The following is a 23044-nucleotide window of genomic DNA, read 5'->3' as shown; positions in this document are numbered from 1 at the left end:
GTTTTGGGAAAGCAGGGGTGAAATCATCAGCTCCTGCCACACATCGTAGAGAGAAAATGTAAAATAGGGTCCTATATCAAAATAGCAAGAAATTAATGATGACTACTGGTGCACATTGACCGTTACCTTAACACTTTCACACATGAACACCAACAGACTCTCAAGAATGCATGTACACTCTAGATAAAACAACAAAACTGGATCTATCATGAAGCATCCCCCTGATTGACTGTCACAATATCAGAACACCATGCATTTCCCTAAACATTCACATTGATGACCAGTCAGAACTAAATGGAAAGACCAACACTTGGGGCCTGATTCACAAAACTATTTCAATTCATTACATCATTTTATGAGCACCAATGGCAGAATGTTCCACTGCTGGGCATTCAACAAAGATGACCTCACAATTATAAGCCCATTTACTTCCACATGACATTATACTACAACACTGTAATATGACCTGTGGAGTAAATTGCTTGCTAGAGGTGGGGAGTGAGTGGTACAAGTCATATGGCGAAGGCTTACAAGCATATAATTTTGTTGACATTGTCAAACTTCTCTCCACCATATAAGGGGGAGATATACTACACGCAAGGGCTGAAGTAAATCCCTTTGTAGTGAAGGCAGGGAAAGAAACACCCCAAACTTTGTGGAGTTTTAGGGAATGGGATTTCTCCTCGGGAGACAAAAAATGTACTACTGCACAAAAGTTCTGCCTTTCCACAATGTAGACTGTATTGTGAGTACAATTCCACGTGGGGGAAAATCTACCATCAACAAACAAGAAAGCATTGACAAAGCAGGTATGGCTATTTTTAAAAGAAACTAATACATTCACATTTTCATGACTTTCAATAACGTAATCAGTACTTTTCTAATGCATTTAGAGCACTTTAAACCATTACTACAAGTAAGAAACAAGTGCTTTCTGTAGCAGGTTTCTGCACTTAAGGCATTAATAGACATCCCCTAAACATAACTTGCCTATTTTTCACAAATACATCACCTTAGGGCAGGCCTTAGATATGCATGCCTACAGAGCTGACATTAGGTCCGGTATGTTGTGTAGCAGATGGTAAGCTAGGTCTGGTTCCATAGGCATGGATAAGTGTTGTGATGTTGGGACTTAAAAGTCCACTGCATGGGGACAGATGTACCCACCAGCCCTGAGCACCCAAGCTGCTTGGATATTTAGACACCTGGTGCTGCTTTTTGGTCAGGGGCAAACAGGAACAATGCGTGTGCCATGACCTAGGCCAATATCATGATAATGCAATTTTTTTAGACCAGGAGGGGCTTGCCAAGCATTATCCTCATAGTGGTAGAGGGCTACTGCCCTTACCAAGAGTGATATAAGTGCATGGTAGCAGCATGTCAGTTTTGCGTTTAGCCCTGTTCATCAGTAGTATGAACAGGGCTTTTCACCTGTGTCACTGCAGGGGTGCCTAAGGACCCATTCATGTAAGGTTCCGCTGCTGTGTACTTAACTCAACCCATGACCTACATGGTGATTGTGTGTAGGGTGAGCCAGTGTGTGATACTTGTGTGTGAAAACTGGGATGTATGTATGCCTGTGCAAGGTACATAACATGGATGTCTGTGGGTTCCATTTTGTAAGCCCAGGGCTTCAAAAAGCTAGTAGAAGATGTAGGAGGCTGGCTCAGTTTATGTTGTACACCTATGGTGTGACACCCTATACGGAGTCATGGCAAACCTTAATGATGTTGAATAGGTGTCCAGGTAGCAAAAGCTCTTTAGAGGTAGCTGAGGTGAACAACTGAAGCTTATCAAGGATTAATGTGAAGCACTTGAAATACCACAGTAGTCAGACAGTAACTCACTCACAAGAAAGAACACCACAAGTGTTGAAAAAATAAAGGATTCTTTACTACAGCACTACTACTAGACTAGCATTGGTATATATCCGTTTGGAGATATCTACACACAATATATATACAAAATAACCATAAGAAATAGCATACAATATACAGAGAAGGGGGGGGGGGTTCGGGTTGGAGGGCAAACCATATACTAAGTAACTGGAATGCAAAATAGTGAATCCAACCAAGGTGAGTATGGTTGTTAGGCAGGGGCTGGAGAAGGATGAAAACAATAGAGGTAAGTACAGTGCAGGTGCAGAGGGGGTTACCTACCTAGTCATCCAGTAGGCTAACATTGGTAAGTAGTGGTTGAAATTAGTCTGTTTCAGGACCCTTCCCAGTGGACCCCAAGGAAACCAGCAGACAAGTGGAAGGCTGCAGAGTGCCCCCACCCCAGGATACCCAGAAGATGGGAATACCTACATCAGGGACCCGGGTGCAGAGGGGAGAAGGGACTCTCAATGAAGTCAATGGATCCCTCGATTTGTCTAGCTGCTGTTGCGACACGTGGAACAGGCCGGTGGAATCCAGGGATGGATTCTGGATATGGAGGACTTGAAAAGGAAGGGAACAGAGTCTAGCACCCTTGGAGATACCCAGGTGGTAATGCCCATACTCCTGGAGGTGAAGTTCCTGCAAGTCGGTGGAGGAAGAAGTCCACCTGTGGGGTCCAGGAGCTGCAGAATATCCAAGGAATCAGCTACAAGCTGTCCCTCGATGGTCGCCGGATTGCAGGAGAGTCAGTGACCAGCGAGACTACCAACAAGCACTGGCAAATCCAAGCAGGAGCTGAAGATGTATTTGCAGAGGTTTGGGGACCAGCCAGATCCAGAAGATTCTACCCTTGAGGGTGGGGGTGAGACGGGAGAATCAGAGCTGACCCTCAGCATGCAGGAAGGCACCAGAATTCATTGTAGTCCCCACAAATAACCCACAGGCGATGGACATAGGGAGTTACAAGGAGACAACAGCAGCACAACAAAACAGCAGTTCCATGTCGCAGGAGTTGCAGGACAGGGATGGATCTTCAAGTTGCAGAGTGCTGGAGGCCGGGGCTTCTTGACGCCTGAAGATTTCCTGGAGGAAGAGTCAACAAGCCTTACAAGAGCAATGGTCGCGGTGCACAGGGGTTCCAGTCCAGTGATAGGAGCAGGGGCCCACAGTCTCCCAAGTTGGTCCGAAGACAAGCAGGACCCAAGGAGGCCACAGACCCACCACCTGTGAGGCAGAGCCTTTCTATGTCCGTGCAACAGCAGACCCCACCAGCCGGTCAACTCTGTCTTGAGGTACCTGCGGATGCAGCGAAGCAACTTCTTCACTCTAAGGAAATATACAAGGTCAGGCATGGAATGATACTTATCTGCACAGAGCATCATTTAAAAGAGGCTGAATACTGTCTACATTGACTGGTTATGTGTATTGAAAGTTCTGTACTAGATTGTACTCTTTATAATGTCATTTGCTTTTAATTAGTGCGTGGAGTGGCATTAAAGTAATAATGACAATGGGAGCCTCCAGTCTTGTAATGAAATTCTTGCGGAATCCAGAGAAACTATTTGCAGTGGGAGCCTTTCCACCAGAAGCAGACTTGTTTCAGTTCCAAAGCAGACCAGCAACAGTTCCAGAGGCAAGGAACAGAAGATGCCTTGCAGAGAGTTTTTTGTAGAGTCTTGCATGACGAACCCTCTGACCCACCCTCGGGGGAGCCCTAAAGTAACACACATACTAAAGAAAGAGGAGCACAGCATCCTCTGTGCACATTAAAAAGGGCTCTTTGAGTCCAGGAAGAGTTATTGGCCAGTGGGGCCTGGGCCTATTGTCAGGGAGATGGTTTGTCTGATAAGATTGGCACTGTAAGACCAGAAAATCATGAAAGAGATGTTGGAGGTTTAGGGTGGAGGCTGACAGCCAGATGTGATCCCTGGTTACTCCCTTGGCCTATGGTGGGGGTCAGTCAAACCTGGAGCCACTCCTGCTGTGGCAGACTGTCTCTTTGACAAAGCCCAGAGCAGAGAAGAGGGCACTTAAAAGAAGTAAACATCTACAATAGAAATATCAAAGGCCCAAACTCTAAATCACATCAGTGTCTGAATCTGGACTATAATGGTGGGATCAGGAGTCCCACGTGTTGTTCGATAGCACTGTTCTACAGTTGGGTTCAACTGGAGAGAAGACCAACAAGATTTCTAGTTACTGGAACTAGGAGTAGGGACCAAGTTCTGCTAGTCTCCCAGTTCGGGGAGAGGCCATCACCTAGGAAGGAAATACCACTTGCTCTGAGCCTGGAGCACCAGCCTTCTGCCTTGCAGCCAAGATGAGTGGATCCTGTGAGGAGGGAGAATGTGCCTGGAGAGAGCAAGGCCCAGTTGTGATCCTAGTGCATGAAGTGAGATATACCCCGACAGGTTGGGAACACTGCAATAGTGCGGACGATCCACTCACTCCTGTGGAGGGTAGAGCCATTGTCCCTGTGAGAGCAGAGGTTGGTGACCCCTGTGTGACTGGAGGGGGCCACCATGAAGCTAGGGCCATCACGTTTATGAGAGCTGAGATCGACAACCCAGTGTACCAGAAGAGTGGACACCTTGAAGATAAGGTCATCGCAGTGTGCGAGCTGAAGTCTGCAATCCAGAAGTGCCAGGAGGGGACCATTATGATGTCTGGGCCATTGTACCACAACGCTGTGAAGAACACTTATTGATTGTCACAGGATCCAAGCAGAGATGTCTCACACAGACGTGGCTCATCTGAAGACTGAGGAAACCAGATGCATCATCAGGGCAAGACCAAAAGAGGCTGTATGCCTTCAGCATTGGGAAACCAGAATTGACATAGAAGCACTCCAGTACTCCTGTGCTTCCTGGCAGTCTTCGGGCCAAATAAGACTGTGTCCTGCTGGGGACTTGCACTAATATAGCAACTAGTGCTGCTAACACTGACTTTTAAAGCCAAACTTACACTTTATTGTGGGGGAGACTAGATTGGGTTGTAACTGGAAGTTACCACCCTTATGGAATAGGGAATAACCAAATCCACTAGAAGGGAAGGAGGGACTAGGTGAATTCTTCCCAGGACAACGCTAGTGTGCCAACCTTAAGCGACTGTAGGGATTGTTTTGTGTGTTGTTTCAATGTGTTTTGTGTTGACATTAAAATACTGCTTTTTTCATAGAAGCAAGTACTTGACTGGACAATCAGCTTATTGCTGTTACTGTTTAGTCTTTGAGTCGTGCACCTGTGTATGGTTTACACCTACCTCCTTATCAAACAGCCTTGGGCTGCTTAACCAGCGCTACGAATACCAGTCAAATGCTCAAATGGGTAAGACTTTTCCCAGTTACTCCAGACCCATTGTAGGTTGGGCATTGGGTCAGCAGGAGTACAAGACCACAATTTTCATGGTTGGATCCTGTAACCCCTGTTTTCCCCCAGCCACTTTGAAAGGGGTTCGGACTGTAAGAACACAGGCTATGTAAGAATATGTTAAGTATGGTATAGAGGAGGATATAGTGCATATGGTAAATAAGGCTTAGTAGGGAGGTAGGTATTTTAGGTATGTATTACAGGTAGGTGTTTTGATTAGGTATGATAGGTTAGGTATGGTAGGTTAGTTACTGTAGATATACAGGTAGCTCTGGTAGGTAGGTTGGTATAGTAAGTTAGGATGTATGCAAGCACAGACTTTGTTTAGGATGCAACAAAAATACTGGCCTTTTGACCAAAGTATCTACTATTCAGTATTTTGCTACGTAAGCAGTTGAAACATACAACTTATATGTAAACTTCATCTTCTGACCCAATGTTATTCTTCTTTGAGGGAACAGTGTAACTCTACTAATGCAGTCTAATTAGTTAAGGAGCCTTACACCCTGTTATGTTAAATCATCTTATAAAGTTTAAACAGCTACCCAACAATGGGCATCCCTACACTGATAGGTGAAGCACAATAAAACACAGAATTGTAAAAAGATATTGTCCAGAACTTATGCAAAGAGATGGGTTTTAAGTTGCGTCCTTAAGCTTAGTAGACTGCTGTTTGACCTAAGCTGAACAGGAAAAATATTCCACAGTTTAGCGGCATGCGATGCGAATGAGGGACCTCTTCTCCTTTCTCTCTTGATTCTCGGGACATCAAGTAGGACAAGATCATTTTATCTCAGCACTCTAGGGACTGTATGAGAACTGTTACCATATTGCTATAGCCAACATACACAAATAGTGTCACGGTCTGCACGTCTCTTACCACCATAGGCTGAAGAACTTAGAGAAACGCCCGGTTGCTTACTGGTTCTGGACTGGCCAAGATAAGGGTGAACCTTTCTAGTTGCCACGGTGCTGCTCACTGGAAAGGACGCCAAGGCAGACTGTACCCTCCAGAAGGATTCCCAGAGGAAAAACCCCCAAAATGGGAAAAAACCTCTACCACAGGAACTCGTGAAAAAGAGGAAAAAACAATGAAAAAAGAGAAAAAATAGAATATAATCCTGCAAGAAGAAGCAGGAGCACAGAGAAAACTGGAAACAGGAGCGAGGATCACCACCAAGACGGAAGTGTTTGCAACGCAAGGAAGAAAGGAACTGCAGTGCTTATATACCATGAAACAGGAAGTGACACAACAGGAAGAAACTACGACACCATATTGGATTAGGAAAGATCACATAGAAATGAATGAGAAAAAAGACCAAGTAGAAAAGGAAGGGGAAAAAAGGCACGCTGGGAAGAAGAACTTGACAATATGGAAGACCAAGAAGAAGAAGAAACGGAGACAGAAGAGAAAGAAAAATAAAAAGGAGGAAAGACCCAAGGAGGTACATTAAAAGAAAATCATGGAGGTTGTCAGGGGCTGCAGTGCGACCCAGAGCACGAAATGTGCCGCCGGGGCCGCACCGCAGCAAAATAAGCACAGAAAAACGGCCCACGGAGGTTCCGGCGTCCTGAAATGCAGACTGCCGGCCCGACCGCGGTCCGAAAGAGGGACGCTGCGGTAGTCCGCGATGTCACAGTAGACCCCCTTCCCGAGGCCCCAGGCTTGTCAGGAAAAAGAAAGAAAAAATTGAGAACCAAACGGGGTGCATAAACTGAGGAAGCATCTTCCCATGAACAGTCACTGAGGGGGATAACCTTTCCAGTGAATCAGGAATTGTAGCTTGTTCCGAAAGATACGTGAATCACAGATTTCCTGTACCTCATATTCAGGATGGCCAGCCACAGAAAGAGGAGGAGGACACTGAAAACGCCTATGGTAAGGATCAGGAACAAAGGCTTGAGCAGTGAGACATGAAAAACTGGATGAACTTTCCAAGTCTGGGGCAAACGTAGCCGAACAGCGACAGGATTCAAGAACTGAAGTATCTGAAAAGGACCATAAAAGCGGGATTTGAACTTGTTTTGAGAAAAACGAAAAGGCAGAAATTTGGAAGAAAGCCACACTGTCTCCCGGTTGGTAAGATGGTGCCGCCCGACGTCGGCTATCAGCCTTACTTTTCATAGTTTGTTTAGAAGCCGAAAGAGTGGTACGGATCAGGTCCTAAATATGGCGGAGTCATCGCGCAAATGATGTAACTGCAGGAACAGGAGGCAGAAACCGAGGTATAGTGGGAAAAGTCTTGGGATAGAAGCCATGGGTGCAAAAAAAAAATAAAGGTGTGGATCCTGTTGCACTATGCACCATATTATTATATGAAAACTCTGCTAAAGAAAGGAAATCTGACCATTTACTTTGAATGGCATTACAGAAACAACGTAAATACTGTTGGAGTTCCTGATTCAAATGTTCAGTTTGACCCTTAGTTTGTGGATGAAATCCTGATGAAAGAGAGACATCAATATGTAATGAGGTACAAAAAACCTTCCAAAAATGTGACACGTATTGGGGTCCCAGATCTGATATGATTACTTGTGGAAGGCCATGTAGGCAAAAGCTATCTTGCATGAATATATGACTCCTTTCTTTGGCTGTAGGCAATTTATTTAAGGCTGTAAAATGCACCATCTTGGTAAATTAATCAACAGTTACCATAATGATATGATTCCCTGAAGAAGGCGGTAATGAATATATGAAATCTGTAGACAGGGTGTGCCCTGGAGCAGAGGGAACAGGTAGGGGCATCAATGATCCTGCTGGCTTGGTCCGAGGTGTCTTGGTTTGGGCACATACAAGGCATGATGTTACATAGGATTCGGCATCAGTCTTAAGTGTAGGCCACCAAAAAGAAAAAGGAGCAACTCCTGTGTCTTTTAATTCCACGATGTCCAGCTACGGGAGAATCACGGCACATCTGTAAAGCATCGGTCTGTACTTTCTTAGTCAGCATAAATAGTGAGTTTTGATAATAGAAGTAGTCCTGATTCTTTTGTAATTGAGGACTAAAAATATTCCATTCTTCAAGTGGAAGATACTGGTATTCTGATTTAACACAATCAAGAAAGGACTGGGCAACCCCGATGATTCAACTGGGTTCTATTATTTGTGGAGAGGAAGTGTTAGCGCTTTCTGGATAGTGACAAGATAATGCATCAGCTACTAAGTTCTGAGATCTGGGAATGTAGGTCACAACAAAGTTATATTGCCTGAAAAAGAAAGCCCATTTTGCCTACCGGCTATTTTGACATTGGAAATTCCGGAGACATTGTAGATAACAGTGATCAGTTCTTGCTTCGAACGGTTCTTTGGTACCCATTAAGAAATGTCTCCATTCTTTACAGGCAGCCTTGAGACCAAGTAGTTCCCGTTCCAACACAGAATAATTGCATTTGGCTTCTGTCAGTATGTGGGATAAGTAAAAGATAGGATGTTCCAAGCCATCGTCTTCTTGTTTCTGCAGTAAGACTGCACCAATAGCTCTCTCAGAGGCTTCAGTGACTACTATAAACTTTTTTGTAGTATCGGGGTGTTGTAAGATAGGAGCTTGGGTAAAAGCCCGTTTCAGATTTTGAAAGGCCATCTCTGCACTGTCAGTCCAAACAAATCCCTTCTTCAGATTTTCTCCTTTGATGGTCTGAGGCATAAAACTTTGTTGATGGGCAAAGTCTTGTATGAGTTGCCAATAGAAGTTGGAGAGACCTAGGAAGTATTGGGTTTCCTTAACAGAGGAGGGAGAGGGCCTATCCAAATTTGCTTGTACCCTGTCTGGATCCATAGCTTTTCCAGTCTGATTGCTGCAGAACCCAAGATACTGTACTTCTGTCTTGTTAAATTCACATTTTTCAGGCTTACTGCATAGCTGATTTTGTCTGAGTCTTTCCAAAACCTGAAGTACATGCTCAGTGTGCTGTTCAGGTATACGAGAATATACTAGGATGTCGTCAAGATAAATCATCACACTGTGATTCAATAAGTCAGAAAACACAGAGCCCATGGATCTTTGAAATACGGAGGGTGCGTTCGTTAAACCAAAAGGCATAATGGCCAAATGGAGTACGAAAAGCTGTTTTCCATTCATCTTCTTCCTTGAGACGTAAGAGATGATAGGCACCCCTCAGATCCAATTTGGTAAATGTCTTGGCACCTTGGACGGCATCAAGTATATCCCTAATAAGGGGTAAGGGATATCGATCCTTGATGGTTATTTTATTTAGTCCACAAAAGTCAACACAGGGATACAGATCTTTTGTTTTCTTTGGAACAAAAAAAGAGGAGCCCCTGCAGGAGATGACGAGGGGGTGATTAAACCATTCTGTATATTACCAACTAGGTATTCTTCAAGTACCTTCTTTTCTTGTTCGGTCAACAAATACATCCGTCCAAAAGGAACCACTTCTCCCGGAATCAAAGGAAATGCGCAGTAATAGACCAGATGAGGAGGTGAAACAGGTTTGCAAGGCTTCTGGAATACGTCACAGTACTCTTGATAACAACTTGGTACTCCCTGTATCATGCTGATAGAGCAGCTCATATTCTTGGAAGACGGAATTAAACCTTTTGGAGATCAATAAGAGTTTGTGTAGTAACAGTTCTGTTAGCAAAACAGTGATGATAACGATATTGTTCTCATTTCCCGATTGATATATATATGGGTTATGCCGAGTTAGCCAGGGAATTCCTAATATCATGGTATGATTTGGAGAGGATAATAGATCAAAGGTAATGTGTTCCTGATGTCTCCCAAAACGCATAGAGAGAGTGGGTGTAGTATCCACCACTGGTTCTGAGGTTAAAGGGGACCCATCTCCTGTGTGGACTTGTTCCGGCATGTCTTTAGGAACTCATGGTATACCTCTTTCTTTGGCCCAAGTCTCATCCAAATATATACCGCTGGCTCCACAATCCAACAATGCAAAAACCTGCTCTTCTTGACTTTGGGAACACTGTACCGTAATGGACAGTATAAACAGAGCTGAGGTATTGTCTGTGGAGGAAAATATTGACGGTAAGTCTACTCCTCCCGTCCCCTTCCTCCTCACAAGGGGCGGGAGCTGGCATTTCCCAAAGGTCTGGAAGGACGGACAGGGCACTTCCGGATCAAGTGACCAGCCTTGCCACAATAAAGACAAGGGGCCTTTCGTCTCCTCCCCTCTCTTTCTGATTCAGATAAATGGCCAAGGACTAGGTCTATCTGCATGGGTTCTTCTTCTGTTGACTTATTCGCCTCAGGATGAACTTCGTCAGAACGACAGGCTGTGGAATGGAGTAATACAGACTGATATTGTAAGCAAGTCTTTCGCCTTTCCATCTTACGTTCCAGCAACCTATACTCTATATTCAATGCCTGATCCATCAGTTCTTTCAGAGATCTAAATTGACCAGAATGCACCAATTCATCTTTTATTTCTTCTCGAAGTCCTCGGCGAAACAAGGTTACAAATGTGGGTTCCACCCAAGTGGTCTCAGCGGCTAACTATTTAAATCGGGTTATGTATTGTAATACATCCTGATTGCCTTGCTGTATATCACATAATGCTTCTTCAGCAGCAGACTCCAACTCGGGTCGTTCAAACATCTGCTTGAGTTTAAGAAAGGCAGGATATTTACATAATACAGGATCCTCAGCAGATACCAAGGGGGTCGCCCAGGCTAATGCGGGGCCAGACAAGGCACTGATCAAATAACCCACCTTTGCTTTGTCAGATGAAAATTGGAAGGGTCGAAAGGCAAAGAAGACTGTCAAAGAGTCCAGGAATTCCTTTACTTTATGCGGATCTCTGGAATATCGAGGTGGACACAGGAGGTATAGCCACAGGTCAAGAAGACAAGGCTTGCCATACTGCGTTATTCTCTGCCCACAGTTGTTGTGATTCTTGGGCTTGTTGTTGCACAGTATTGAGCTTGGATTGTGCATTTTCTATGACATCATTCTGTGGTCTCTCCATGGTATTCATGCAACGCTAATTCTTTTGGAGTTGTAATCTGTTACGGTCTGGATGTCTCTTACCACCGTAGGTTGAAGAACTTGGAGGAACGCCCGGTTGCTTACTGGTTCTGGACTGGCCAAGATAAGGGTGAACCTTTCTAGTTGCCAAGGTGTTGCTGACTGGAAAAGACGCCAAGGCAGACCGTACCCTTCAGAAGCAGTCCCAGAGGAAAAACCCCAAAGTTAGGAAAAAACCTCTACCAGAAGAACTAGTGAAAAAGAGGAAAAAACTATGAAAAAAGGGAAAAAATTGAATATAATTCTGTAGGAAGAAGAAGGAGCATGGAGAAAACTGGAAACAGGTTCACCACCAAGACGGAAGTGTTTGCAACACAAGGAAGAAAGGAACTGCAGTGCTTATGTACCATGAAACAGGAAGTGACACAACAGGAAGAAAGTACGACAACAACATGGATTGGAAAAGACCACACAGAAATGAATGATAGGAAAAAGACCAAGTAGAAAAGGAAGAGGAAAAAAGGCATGCTAGGATGAGGAACTCCAAGGAAGAAGACAATATGGTAGACCAAGAAGAAGAAAAAGAAACAAAGACAGAAGAGAAATAAAAATAAAAAGGAGGAAAGAAGTGGAAAGACCCAAGGAGGTATGTAAAAGGAAAATCAGGGAGGCTGTCAGGGGCTGTGGTGCGACCCAGAGCACGACATGTGCAGCCCGGCCCACACCGCAGCAAAACGAGCACAGAAAAACAGGCCGCGGAGGTTCCGGCATCTGGAAATGCAGCCTGCCGGCCCAACTGCGGTCCAAAAGAGGGACGCAGCGGTAATCCGAGGCATCACACATAGAGGCTAAACTATTACCAAATACTTTGTTGTGAGGTCCCCTTTAGCACCCGAGTTGGGCACCCCTATTTTAGTTTAGTTTTACGATTAGTGCCTTATTCACATTTTATACACTTGTTTATTCAAGATCGTGAGACTGTTGTTTAGTGATGGCTTTAACACATTTTATCATCTACTTCAAGCTACGAAGGCAAGGACCAAGTTGCTTATTTAATCAACCTTTGCACTACACGTAATCTGTACTCTTTGTGCAAGGCTTTTACACAAACTACATAATATGCAAATTTATGTTGCCAGACCAGGAGCCAGCTTCACTCTCCGAGACACAGAATTACATCAGGACTGTGGTCTCAATGTGGCATGGGATATTATATAAATGAAATACTCACTCATGGAGGGCAGTGGGCAATCCCGTCATGATCATCTTGGGATGTGTACTGCACGACAGGCAGTTTTACCTGTGCTGAACTTCCAGCCTCCCAAGAGGATTGCCATCTACACGACAAGGCGATTCCCGATATTCTATCCAGGTCTGGGGCTAATCCCTTAGATCGGGTCAGGAAGAAGGTTATAACCACTATGCTCTCAGATGTAGACTTAGGGTTAGGTAGGAATCTCTAGAACATCTAGGAACATACACACACACACACACACACACCACACCATGGTGGGATTGTTCATCTTCACCCTGATCGTAATGTACATTACCTTACTTTGTTTCATCTGCCTTATTTTTACAGCACATGCTTTTTATACCAGACTGCTATTGCTTCAATAAATGTATCAAAAATGTATTTCGCATCTTGTGTCTCGGCTGGGCATGCATGATTGACTTAGTGAAAGGTGTACAATTTGTTTCCACAACGTCCCTGGGGACTCTGAGTGTCATGTTTAGGTTCTTGTAATCACCTGTCACCCTGACAGGTTTGGAGGTGTGGGTGAAGTATGGTAAGCTAGCCAGGAGTTAGGCAGACAGGTACTAACAGTGTGGGTTGCACTTAGTCTCCCACACTCTGCAGTGCTGCAGTCCTAAACACGCATTCCTATTACCAAAGCAGGAACTGCATAACAACTTCTCCTAAAAAGTCAAACCTGCTGGCTTTGCCAATGCTTGTTTTTCTGTGGAGCGAATATAAAAGAGCCCTACACATCACTTTTCTGTTGAGCTGTTCACATGATTGGTTCTATTACAATCTGCTAAATGGAGAGCAGTAATTTAACAGGTCTTTTAATAGTCTATGACGACTGACCTGTTTTCAGAGAGGAAATTACATCAGAAGCTAGAGAACCCACTCTAATTTTTAATGAACTGATCTCACTATGAGTGAAGAATAAATGTGTTGATAAAGGAGCAGATGAAAACATTAAGAAGGCAGAAGAGTTTGAGTGGCTCAGACATCATAAATGTTGTCAGAAATTACATTGATGTTGGTTTATTTGAACCTCTCTTACCTGTCACCACAGCCCATTCTCCATAATGTTTGACTAGGTCAATTCGGCTCACCAGGCGCGGGATGAAGTATACTCTGAGAAGGCCATAGGAGTCACATATGAGACGAAAGCCTTTTTTTGCTATATACCATGCCCCAACTAAGGCAAGAGTCTCAACATAGCTGTGGCAGGAGTGGGCGATCTCGCGGTAAAGCAGGTAGAAACTATCGACAGCAGCCATGATATAACAAAATCTACAACCAAAAAAATACGTATTAGTTCTAATACAGTGCACAAAACATTAGAACAACTTAACATATACCTAATCTGTACAAATACTCAGAGGAAAAACTAAGAACCACACTACTGGTTAAGCCCAAATCCCTGGATGAGCAAAATTTAGAGGTAATTGTAACAATTGTATTTGATCTGCAGTCAGACAGAAGCCAATCTTAAAGCCTGGAGTGAAGACTGAAAGAAGCAGCATCAGAGACAGTGTTTTTTCAAGCTTAAAATAGGAGAATATTATGAATCTGGAAACATGAGTATTCAGTTGAAAATGGGATGGTCAGTCTACCATACAACAAGAAGTATGTCTAAAATTGCAAAATGGAGTAAACTTTGTTTTATTATTTAAACATTTAACCCTGGGATAGATTTCATTTCAGATCTTCTAAACAAAAGCCTATACCAATGTTTGCCTTGGGACTTTAAACTCCCCAGTGTAATCCACATTGTACATAGAAAGTTGTCTATTAAATGGATCCTCACAACTAGTGCATTTGACACCTCACGATCAAATCAAGATTGCTAAACATGCCAGCAGCTGAGGTAAAGCCACATTTTCAGAATATGATAAACATCCATGTAAGACAGTCTTCATAGCTGCAAAAGAGCAAAGAAAAAAAAATGACCCTTAGATCTGGGATCCTCGTTGCCTGGGGGCCTCAAATCTATTAGTCTGAAACCCTATACTCAATGCTTCGAACTATCAGCCTGTTCAGAAATCTGTGTCTCAGTTCCAGTACCATCAGCCTACCTGGGGAATCATGGTTGCCTGAACCCTTTCCTAATCTATAAGCTCAAAGCCTGCCATAAGTAAATTCCTCTGCCTTTGAGTCCATGTGCCCGCTTCAGAGGACACTGGCAACTATGCAAACCTGTACAGTCATGTGTTACTGAATGAAGAAACATTCAGCAGCTTTGAAGACCTCCGTCACGAAGGAATGAATGAATAATTTTTGTATACTTTAGTATTTAGAAACCGTAGCCAGATAAAGGCAGAGGAGTTTGACATATTGCAAGGATTACTTGAAAGGACTCACAATGAAACAAAGCTGCACAGGCAACTATAGTATAGAAATCACAAGGTGCAATATATGTTTATCAATCGAAACAATCTCTGCCACAGTAATCAAACATAATAATAATAATCATAATGAGACAATTAGCTCAGCAATTTACTTGGGAAAGTGTGGGGCTTGGAAACTATAGCTCTTCATACACTTAGCAAAATAACATCACTTAGATTTGATCACGCCACACAAGGGTTGCAACCTGGCTATGTGTTGATGTTCTGAGATAATGGAGGGGCTTGGAGCTGAAAGCTGAACAATATTTATGTGAAAAAGCACTTTAAATGCATCAGTGTACTTCAAGTGACTTTATTCAGGTTCAGATATAAAAAACGTCAGCCAGTTCACTGCTCCGTCCTCCTCCAACTCTCTTTCTCCGAATTGTCTTTCTCAGAACTCTGAGAACCCCACATGGATTCTACATTCTACCTTGCACTTTATACCCTAGATACTACAATTTATCTGTAAAACCGTCCGATTTCCATTTTATTACATGTGTATTCTACCACTCTTTGATAATCATTTTGTAATAGTTAATACAGCAAAGAAATTCAAGGTATGTGATTTCTTCTTGTATTTGGCTGTTTTAATTGGATATTTCAGAGGAGAAAATAGGCTTTGTTGAAGTTCACAGTTTTTTTTCCCAACTAGCCTGGACTTTTAAAAAAACGGCCATATCAGTAAAATAACCGTCAGGTGAGAACCATAATGGTATACTTAAACATCATCCTGGCTTTTTACCTGTAAGTCACTGCTATTGGGTGTATAGGGAGTTCCATGAAAGCAAACCAAATTAAGATTTTCCTAGCCTTGGTGACTGAAAGGTTAGATTTTATTAAAGACACGGAGGCAAGTATTATGCTTTCCTTTCTCGCTTTAATAATATATAGCATCCACGAAAAACATCAATACCCAGAAACCCTGGGAGAAAAACTACAACGTTACATCAAAATAGCAAGTTGAGTATGACTATAACAATCTTAACTGAGAGCAACAAGCCCTCTTTTCTTGTGAGAATCAGTGAATATGGTATTTGGAAAACAAAATAATGATTAAGCATAAGTTCAATAATGCAGTTATCATGTCCTTTAAGTTGTCCATGTGGAAAGCTGTAGGCAAGAATGGAAGTTAAGAAGTTGGCCAGGAAATCCCAAAGGGGGAATCCAGGTGAGGAGATGCTCCATGTGAGTTAATTGGATGCTGCCAAGCTTGTTGAAGGCAGTGGGACTGCGGAAAAAAAAAAAAGAACAGGGAGGGTTAAAGGAAACTGTGGTGGGATAATACTCCCCTCTGTGTCATTAATAAAATCTAGCCTTTCAGTCATTAAGGCTAGGAAAATCTCAATTTTATTACAAGACCAGGGGCTCATATTATGCGTGTTCAAAGAAACGATATAACACTATGATGGATGATCAATAGGCTCACAATAAAAATTCTAAAAGTGTTAACGTTTGACCATTCTGCAGCTCTGAGAATGCCATGTAAACTACCCCCCACCCAGAAAGCCCTAGAAGCCTTAGGGGATCATTCTAACCCTGGCGGTCCACGACCGCCAGGGCTAAAATGACGGAAGCACCGCCAACAGGCTGGCGGTGCTTCCCTGCCCATTCTGTACCGCCGCGGTCAGAAAAGGGGATCCGGCGGTTTCCCGCCAGATTTCCCCTGTCTGGGCAGGAACAGGATGGCGGGAACGGGTGTCGTGGGGCCCCTGGGGGCCCCTGCCCTGCCCATGCCACTGGCATGGGCAGTGCAGGGGCCCCCTAACAGGGCCCCAGCATGATTTTCACTGTCTGCTTAGCAGACAGTGAAAATCGTGACGGGTGCAACTGCACCCGTCGCACCCCTGCAACACCGCCGGCTCCATTCGGAGCCGGCTTCTGGGTTGCAGGGCCTTTCCCGCTGGGCCGGCGGGTGCTCCCTTGGCGGGCGCCCGCCGGCCCAGCGGGAAAGCCAGAATGGCCTCCGCGGTCTTTTGACCGCGGAGCGGCCAAGTGGTGGTTCCCGCTTCCCGCCAATGTAGGAATGACCCCCTTGTCTCTCTGACTGAATTGGCGCCTAAGGAAGTGGTAGAAATGCCAGCCAGGGGCAAGATCCATCTAACACAATGGGCTAAAGTAGGAGCAGACGCCGGTTTATGAGTTTTCTGAAAGGAAATAAGGAGTTGGGAAGAGGAGAGACTTCTGACACCTGTTGTCAACCTAAGTTATGCATTGGCAAACAATTGCCAATGCATAACTTAGGTTGAGAAGGGGAAAAAGGGTAATGAATGGTCGATAAATTAGTCTTGGTACGCTTATTGACCTGAAAATAAACTCCTAAAAAAGAGTAATGGAAAGAGGAACTATCCAGTGCTTTAACATCAGATACATGTTTGATAGAAACCAAACACAAAAGCATAGTCAGTTTGGCACATAAATGTTTGAGCGATAAATCAGCATTGTCTGGCCATGAGATAAATAATCAAAGCACCAAGTTAACATTGCACATAGCATTAAATTTGGGAACAGGAGGTTTAGCAAAATGTACTCCCTTTAACAAACGACACAGCAGCTGTTGTTCACCAATAGGTCTTCCATCCTCTCTGATATGTTCTGCAGACATTGTGGGCCTGTAAGTATTAATGTGACGATAAGCTTTCCCTTGGAACGCAAGGAAAACTAGGAAAATCACTACTAAATTCACATTTGGTGAAAGGGGATCTGAACCCCTCTCCAAACACCAGCTACACCAGACCAACCAGGCTGATTTGCATACCTTTGCTGTGTGTGTGGAGCCCAGGATTGTTGGATAAACTGGGTAGCCTCCTCCGAAATTCCTAGGGTTCTCCAGGAAGCCCCGAAATCTTTCATGCTATGAGGTACAGGGAGCCCTCTAAAATGAGATTGTGACAAAGACCCTGAGGGTTGAGGTGCAAATCAGGAGATGGAGGAATCAACACCGGGAATTCTGTGGTCAATTCTAACAACAGCAGGTACAAAGGTTGGGATTGCCAGAATGGGATAATAAGAACAAACGATGATTGCTGTCTGCTGGTTTGAGCAAGTGCTTGGGCAATGAAAAGGAACGGAGGGAAGGCATACAGGAGAGACAGAGGCCATGATTGTAGAAAAGCGCCTGTGGCCATAGCCAGAGTATCTGGTCTCCAACTGAAAAAAGAGGGAAGATGAGTATTGATAAGGGAAGCAAAGAGGTCTACTGACATGGTGCTGAAGATTGAAGAAAGATGACTGAATACTGAAGGATGAAGTCTCCAGTCGCCTGAATTGTAGAGATGTCTGGAAAACCAGTCAGCCACAACGTTCAGTTTGCCTGGGAGATATTCCGCTTTTACAGAAATATTCCTTTGGAGGCAAAATTCCAAAGATTTGCGGCCAGCGTTGTACCTCCCAGATGATTTATGTACCTGACCAGCAACAGACTGTCTATCCGTAGAAGGATTGTGCATTTTATTCTGTCTCTTGTGAATAACTCGATGGCAAAGGAACCTGTAAGCATCGTTAAACAACTGATGTGCAGTGATGACTCCAGAATGGACCATGTACCTCCAGTTGAGAGATGACCAGATCTTGCGTCCCATCCTGTCCGACTTGTATCTGACTCTAAGACAAGATCTGGGGTGCCAGAGAAAATACTTCTCCCGTTCCAAGCGTCTAAGTGACTCAGCCACCAGGGGAGTTCTTCTTTGGAATCTGGATCCAGAATTACTGGATCTGAATAAGCGAACCCTCTGCGTGGATGGCATACCTTTAATCTTTGAAGGGCTCTGTAGTGTAGAGGACCAAGAAAAAAGGCCTAAATGGAGGAAGAAGACTTACCAGATGAGCTATCAAATCTGAGGAAACAGAGAAGAAGAGACAAAGCATGTCGTATTTCCTTTTTTTATTAAATTCACTTTCTGCTGAGGAAGTTGGAGGATTGATTGAGAAGTGTCTATTACGAAACCCAGAAATTTGAGACGCTGAGAAAGAACCGGAGAAGATTTTTGAGAATTTATCAGGAACCCAGACTTGACAAAAGATCTTTACAAAGATTCAAATGTGTTAGAAGACAAGATTTGTCCTGACAATGATTAAAAAATTGTCTAGACAGATTATGATTTATACACCTTGACTTCTGAGGAAAGCCACCACAGGTTTAAGAATCCTGGTGAAACACCAAGGGGCTGAAGAAAGGCAGAAAAGAAGAGTCTTGGAATGGAAAAATGAGTCTCCCCATCGAAACTGAAGAAACATCCTGTAAGAAGGATGAATAGAGGTCCAAACAAACTAACCAACCGTTTTGAAAGAGGAGGTCTCTGAGATGAAGAACGGTTTCCATTTCGAAATGATGGTAAACTACAAAGTTGTTGAAGAGTTTTGAGTTTATCACAGGGCGATGTTTGTTGATCTTCTTCAGAACTAGAAAAATGGTGCTAAGGATGCCTGATGGGTCATAGGTAGTCTATTCTATAGCTTGTTTTGCAAGCAGGGACTGCACTTCCTCTTGAACATGGAGAAAGTGCTCTTGAGAGAAATGTAGAGGTTAGGGAAAGCGACTATGTTGGAATCTGATGCAAATCTATGCAGTAACATTGAACAGTCTGAATCACCCAAGGATCTGATGTGAGAGACAACCAAGCATTTAGACAATTCCCCAATCTGCCTCATATGGAAGGAGGGCCAGAACTAGAAATTCTTACCTGAGAGCAGTTCTCCTTTGTGGAACCCACAGGAGCAACGGGGATAGAAGTGGGGCTTGTATCCCTGATAGAAAATCTGCTCGAAGCCTTGGTTATATGAGCCTCTGTTGAGTGATTGCCCTCTTGATGCATATCAGCCAACAAATCAACCTCTTCCTTTTCCAGCCCTGCCAAAAATACTGTGAGAGAAGATTTTCTTCATTGAAAACTGGGCTTTGTCAATGGCTTCACCACCTATTTTGTTCCTGCTATTAAATCACCTTCGGGAAGGGCAAAGGGAGGTTTGGTTACATTTATATCTGTATCTGCAAGAGAAGTAGTCACACGTGTCATTGAAACAACACTATACTATCTGGTACTTCTTCTCAAATTGACTGTCCCATATGACGTCTTGTTGAGTAATTATTATAATAACATCTTTGCTTGGTCAGACACCAGCGTGATTGATAGCTTGGAATCTACGGTCCATAGTGCCCTGAACAGAAGTAAGAAGGATATAATGATTATTTTGGCTGGTAATTTTAATGCCCATTTGTGTGATCCGGAACTACTAGAATGTTGTGGTGTTTCCAATGTATATGATTTCCCTATGCAGCATTTTAAACATTCTCCTTATGGGAATGCGCTAAATCGAATGATGGCCGTCAATTTGTTGATATTTCCAATTCCGGAAGCTAAGTTTGTTCCTACGTTTTTAGGGGGCAGTGTACAATCAACAATTGATTTTATAGTAGTTTACTCTAAAGATCTTAACCCCTTTGTAGGGAAGTTTAGGGTTATTCCAAACTGCATGAGTGATCATAACCACTTAATTTTAGAATTTAGGTTTGGTGGGGATAAGGGCTCCGATGGTGAGATACAGCGGCCAGCGCTGAGTTTTAATAGGCAAAAGGCGCAACAACCAAGTGGAGAAAGATTGATAAACATAGCGTTTACATAGATTTGATGACGAACAAGAAGGAGGAGATCATGATTGCTTTAGGGGAACATGCCCCTGCACATAACATTATTGAGGCTTTCTCTGTCCTAACAAGTTATATGGCTGATAAACTACAGCAGTCAAGTATTAATAGAAATAGAAACCCCCGTTGGTTTAATCACGCATGTGCATCTGCCCTCAAAGATTTAAAGAAGACCACTACCTATGTCCCATGTAACCAGTCTGACATTAAAGAGGCAAGAAGGGTTTATAAGGCCACTCTTGCTGCTAGGAGGGAAGAAAAGAAGGAGCACGCCTGGGAGGAGTTAATTGAGGCTAGTAGCAGTAAAGATAAGAAAGCTTTTCGGAAAGTGGTTAATTCCACTCCATTGGCAGAGAAAGATAATACTGTAATAGACACTGTCGTCCCCCCACAAGTTTGGATTGAGTATTTTTCATGTTTTTAAAATTTAAAACAGAAACTAATATCCCCCAGGTTGGCTCTGTTACCTGGAGGAATGCTCACATAACAACCTTTCATAATTAATTGGAAGTATCCGAGGTATTTCATGCTAGCCAAAACTATCCTTCTGATAAAGCTCCTGGCCCAGATAGAATTCCAGCTGATATATATAAAGCTCTTCCCGAGTTTTGGGCTCATCTTCTTACCAAAGTTTTTAGGTCTGCTATGACAGGCCCCTGGTAAACACCTGGAGTGAGGCGATAATTGTGCCCATTTTCAAGAAGGGGGACTGAGCAGATCCACAGAGTTATCGCCCAATCTCCCGTTTAGATAGTTCTGTTAAGATCTTAGGGCGAGTGGTATTCAGTAAGATGGAACACTGGGCAAAGGAGACTAACAGCTTATCGAAGGTCCAGTTTGGGTTTCGAACAGGGCTGGGTACAATTGAACAGAACCTTAATTTAACTTTGATAGTACAGAAATATAGTAAGGTTAAAAAAGGCTGAACCCATTTAGCCTTTACGGATCTATCCTGTGCTTTCGACACAGTTGACAGACCTAAACTGTGGTCTGTCATGTCAGATATCAGCGTAGATAAAGATCGGATTCCTTACTTAGTAGACTTCATGCCTGTACTACTGCCAAGGTCTGCTTTAGACAGGAGGGTGACCTCACTGAAGAATTCCCTTCTTTGAAGGGGGTCAGACAGGGGTGTGTTGGACCCTTTTCTTTTCTTACTCTATATTAATGATCTAGAAGATTTTTTATGTAAGATGGGGAAGGACCCGCCTCTTATTAATTCCCAACCACTACCAGGATTACTTTTTGCGGATGACGATGTCCTTATGTCAAGGACAGCAACCGGCTTGCAATCCTTATTGGATGCTTTTAACATTTTTATAGAAAATCTTGGCCTCAAAATTAACAGAACAAAATCATTTGTGATGAAGTGTGGCCCAAAGCTATCAAAAAGCAAAAGATTTGTTCTGAAAGGTGCGGAAATACTGAAATTTCCTAATTTCATTTACTTGGGGGTCCCAATTGGTGTTGATTTTAATTGGAAATTCTTAATAAATGTTCACATCTTGCAGTTTCAAAGAGCTATTGATGCAGTTTTTAGGTTTTCAAGGAAATTGGCACACAAACCAGTTAAGGAAATGCTGACTGTTTTCAAAAGAAAATGTCTTTCCAATTGCTTCATTTGGAGCTGGGATGTGGGGTTATACAGACTGTTCGAGTCTACAGATAGCGGAAAATAAGTTTTTGAGAAGGCTGTTAGCAGTCCCTCAATCCACTCAGGCCGTTTTCTGCCATGATGAAGTAGGCCTGACTGATATAGCCGACCGTATAAGATTGCAACCTTTACTGCTCTGGTTTAGAGTATGGCTAAACCCTGAAGCTCACCTGTGTAGGTCCGTGATCATGGATTGTCTGTCACTGGCGTGTTTAATGGACATTCCTTGGATTAGATATGTAAATTTTATGTTCTCCCGCCTTGGGGTAGAGGAATATTTCCAGGACCCCGATTCCTTACTGGTTGGGGGGTGGGGGGGTAAACAGAGAATTACGAACTTGTGTTGGCATTCTAACCATGACTCAGATTTAACTGGTAACATGCCTGGGGCTTTGGAGTGTCCGCTACCAAAGTCATTACTTCCTAATCTATACCTTAATATGATCATTTCTGAGCTGTATAGTTTTTTTACTTACCAGATTTCGCCTGAAGTCTATAAACTATTTATTAGCATTTCCTACTCAAGGCACTTGGTTTAAGAAACTCCCACCATATGGCTGTGATGGTAGATCGCGTCAAAGCACCTTTCATTTTATTCTTTTGTGCAATTTATACAGAGTTCCCAGAAGAAGGTTTTTACGCCCTGTCCTTCTTTCCACGGGTATTAGGCGTAATCATCTTGCCTTTTCTTATTTACAGGACCTGGGTAGAGAGGGGACAATAGAGGCGGTGCTAAATTTTATAATTGCCACTATCCGAATGTTATTAATTTTTTTAATCTGCTTATATATCTGACACTTATTTATTTGTATTTATTTATTTCTCTCTTTGATCATGATGTTTGTAATTGATTGTGTCTTTCAGTGCTCTTTTGAGCCGAATAAAGTATTTTGATGATGACGTAAATTAGTCTAAAAACCAAATGATAA

General features: G+C 43.2%; 1 protein-coding gene across 2 annotated transcripts in view; it reads right to left on the bottom strand.

The window, feature by feature from the left end:
• Positions 1–23044, bottom strand: part of HSDL1 (hydroxysteroid dehydrogenase like 1) — a 112185-nt gene that overhangs the window by 85246 nt on the left and 3895 nt on the right. For both annotated transcript variants that reach the window (XM_069216227.1, XM_069216228.1), the window contains exon 2: positions 13488–13720. In XM_069216227.1, the coding sequence (XP_069072328.1) occupies positions 13488–13707 (220 nt within the window). In that variant the 5' untranslated portion in view covers positions 13708–13720. The remainder of the gene's footprint in view (positions 1–13487; positions 13721–23044) is intronic.

The sequence above is a fragment of the Pleurodeles waltl genome, chromosome 12 (genome assembly GCF_031143425.1).
Source record: "Pleurodeles waltl isolate 20211129_DDA chromosome 12, aPleWal1.hap1.20221129, whole genome shotgun sequence".
NCBI classification, from domain to species: Eukaryota; Metazoa; Chordata; class Amphibia; order Caudata; family Salamandridae; genus Pleurodeles; species Pleurodeles waltl.
The sequence above is the reverse complement of the archived record's forward strand: the minus strand, read 5'-3'. Positions and strand labels throughout refer to the sequence as shown.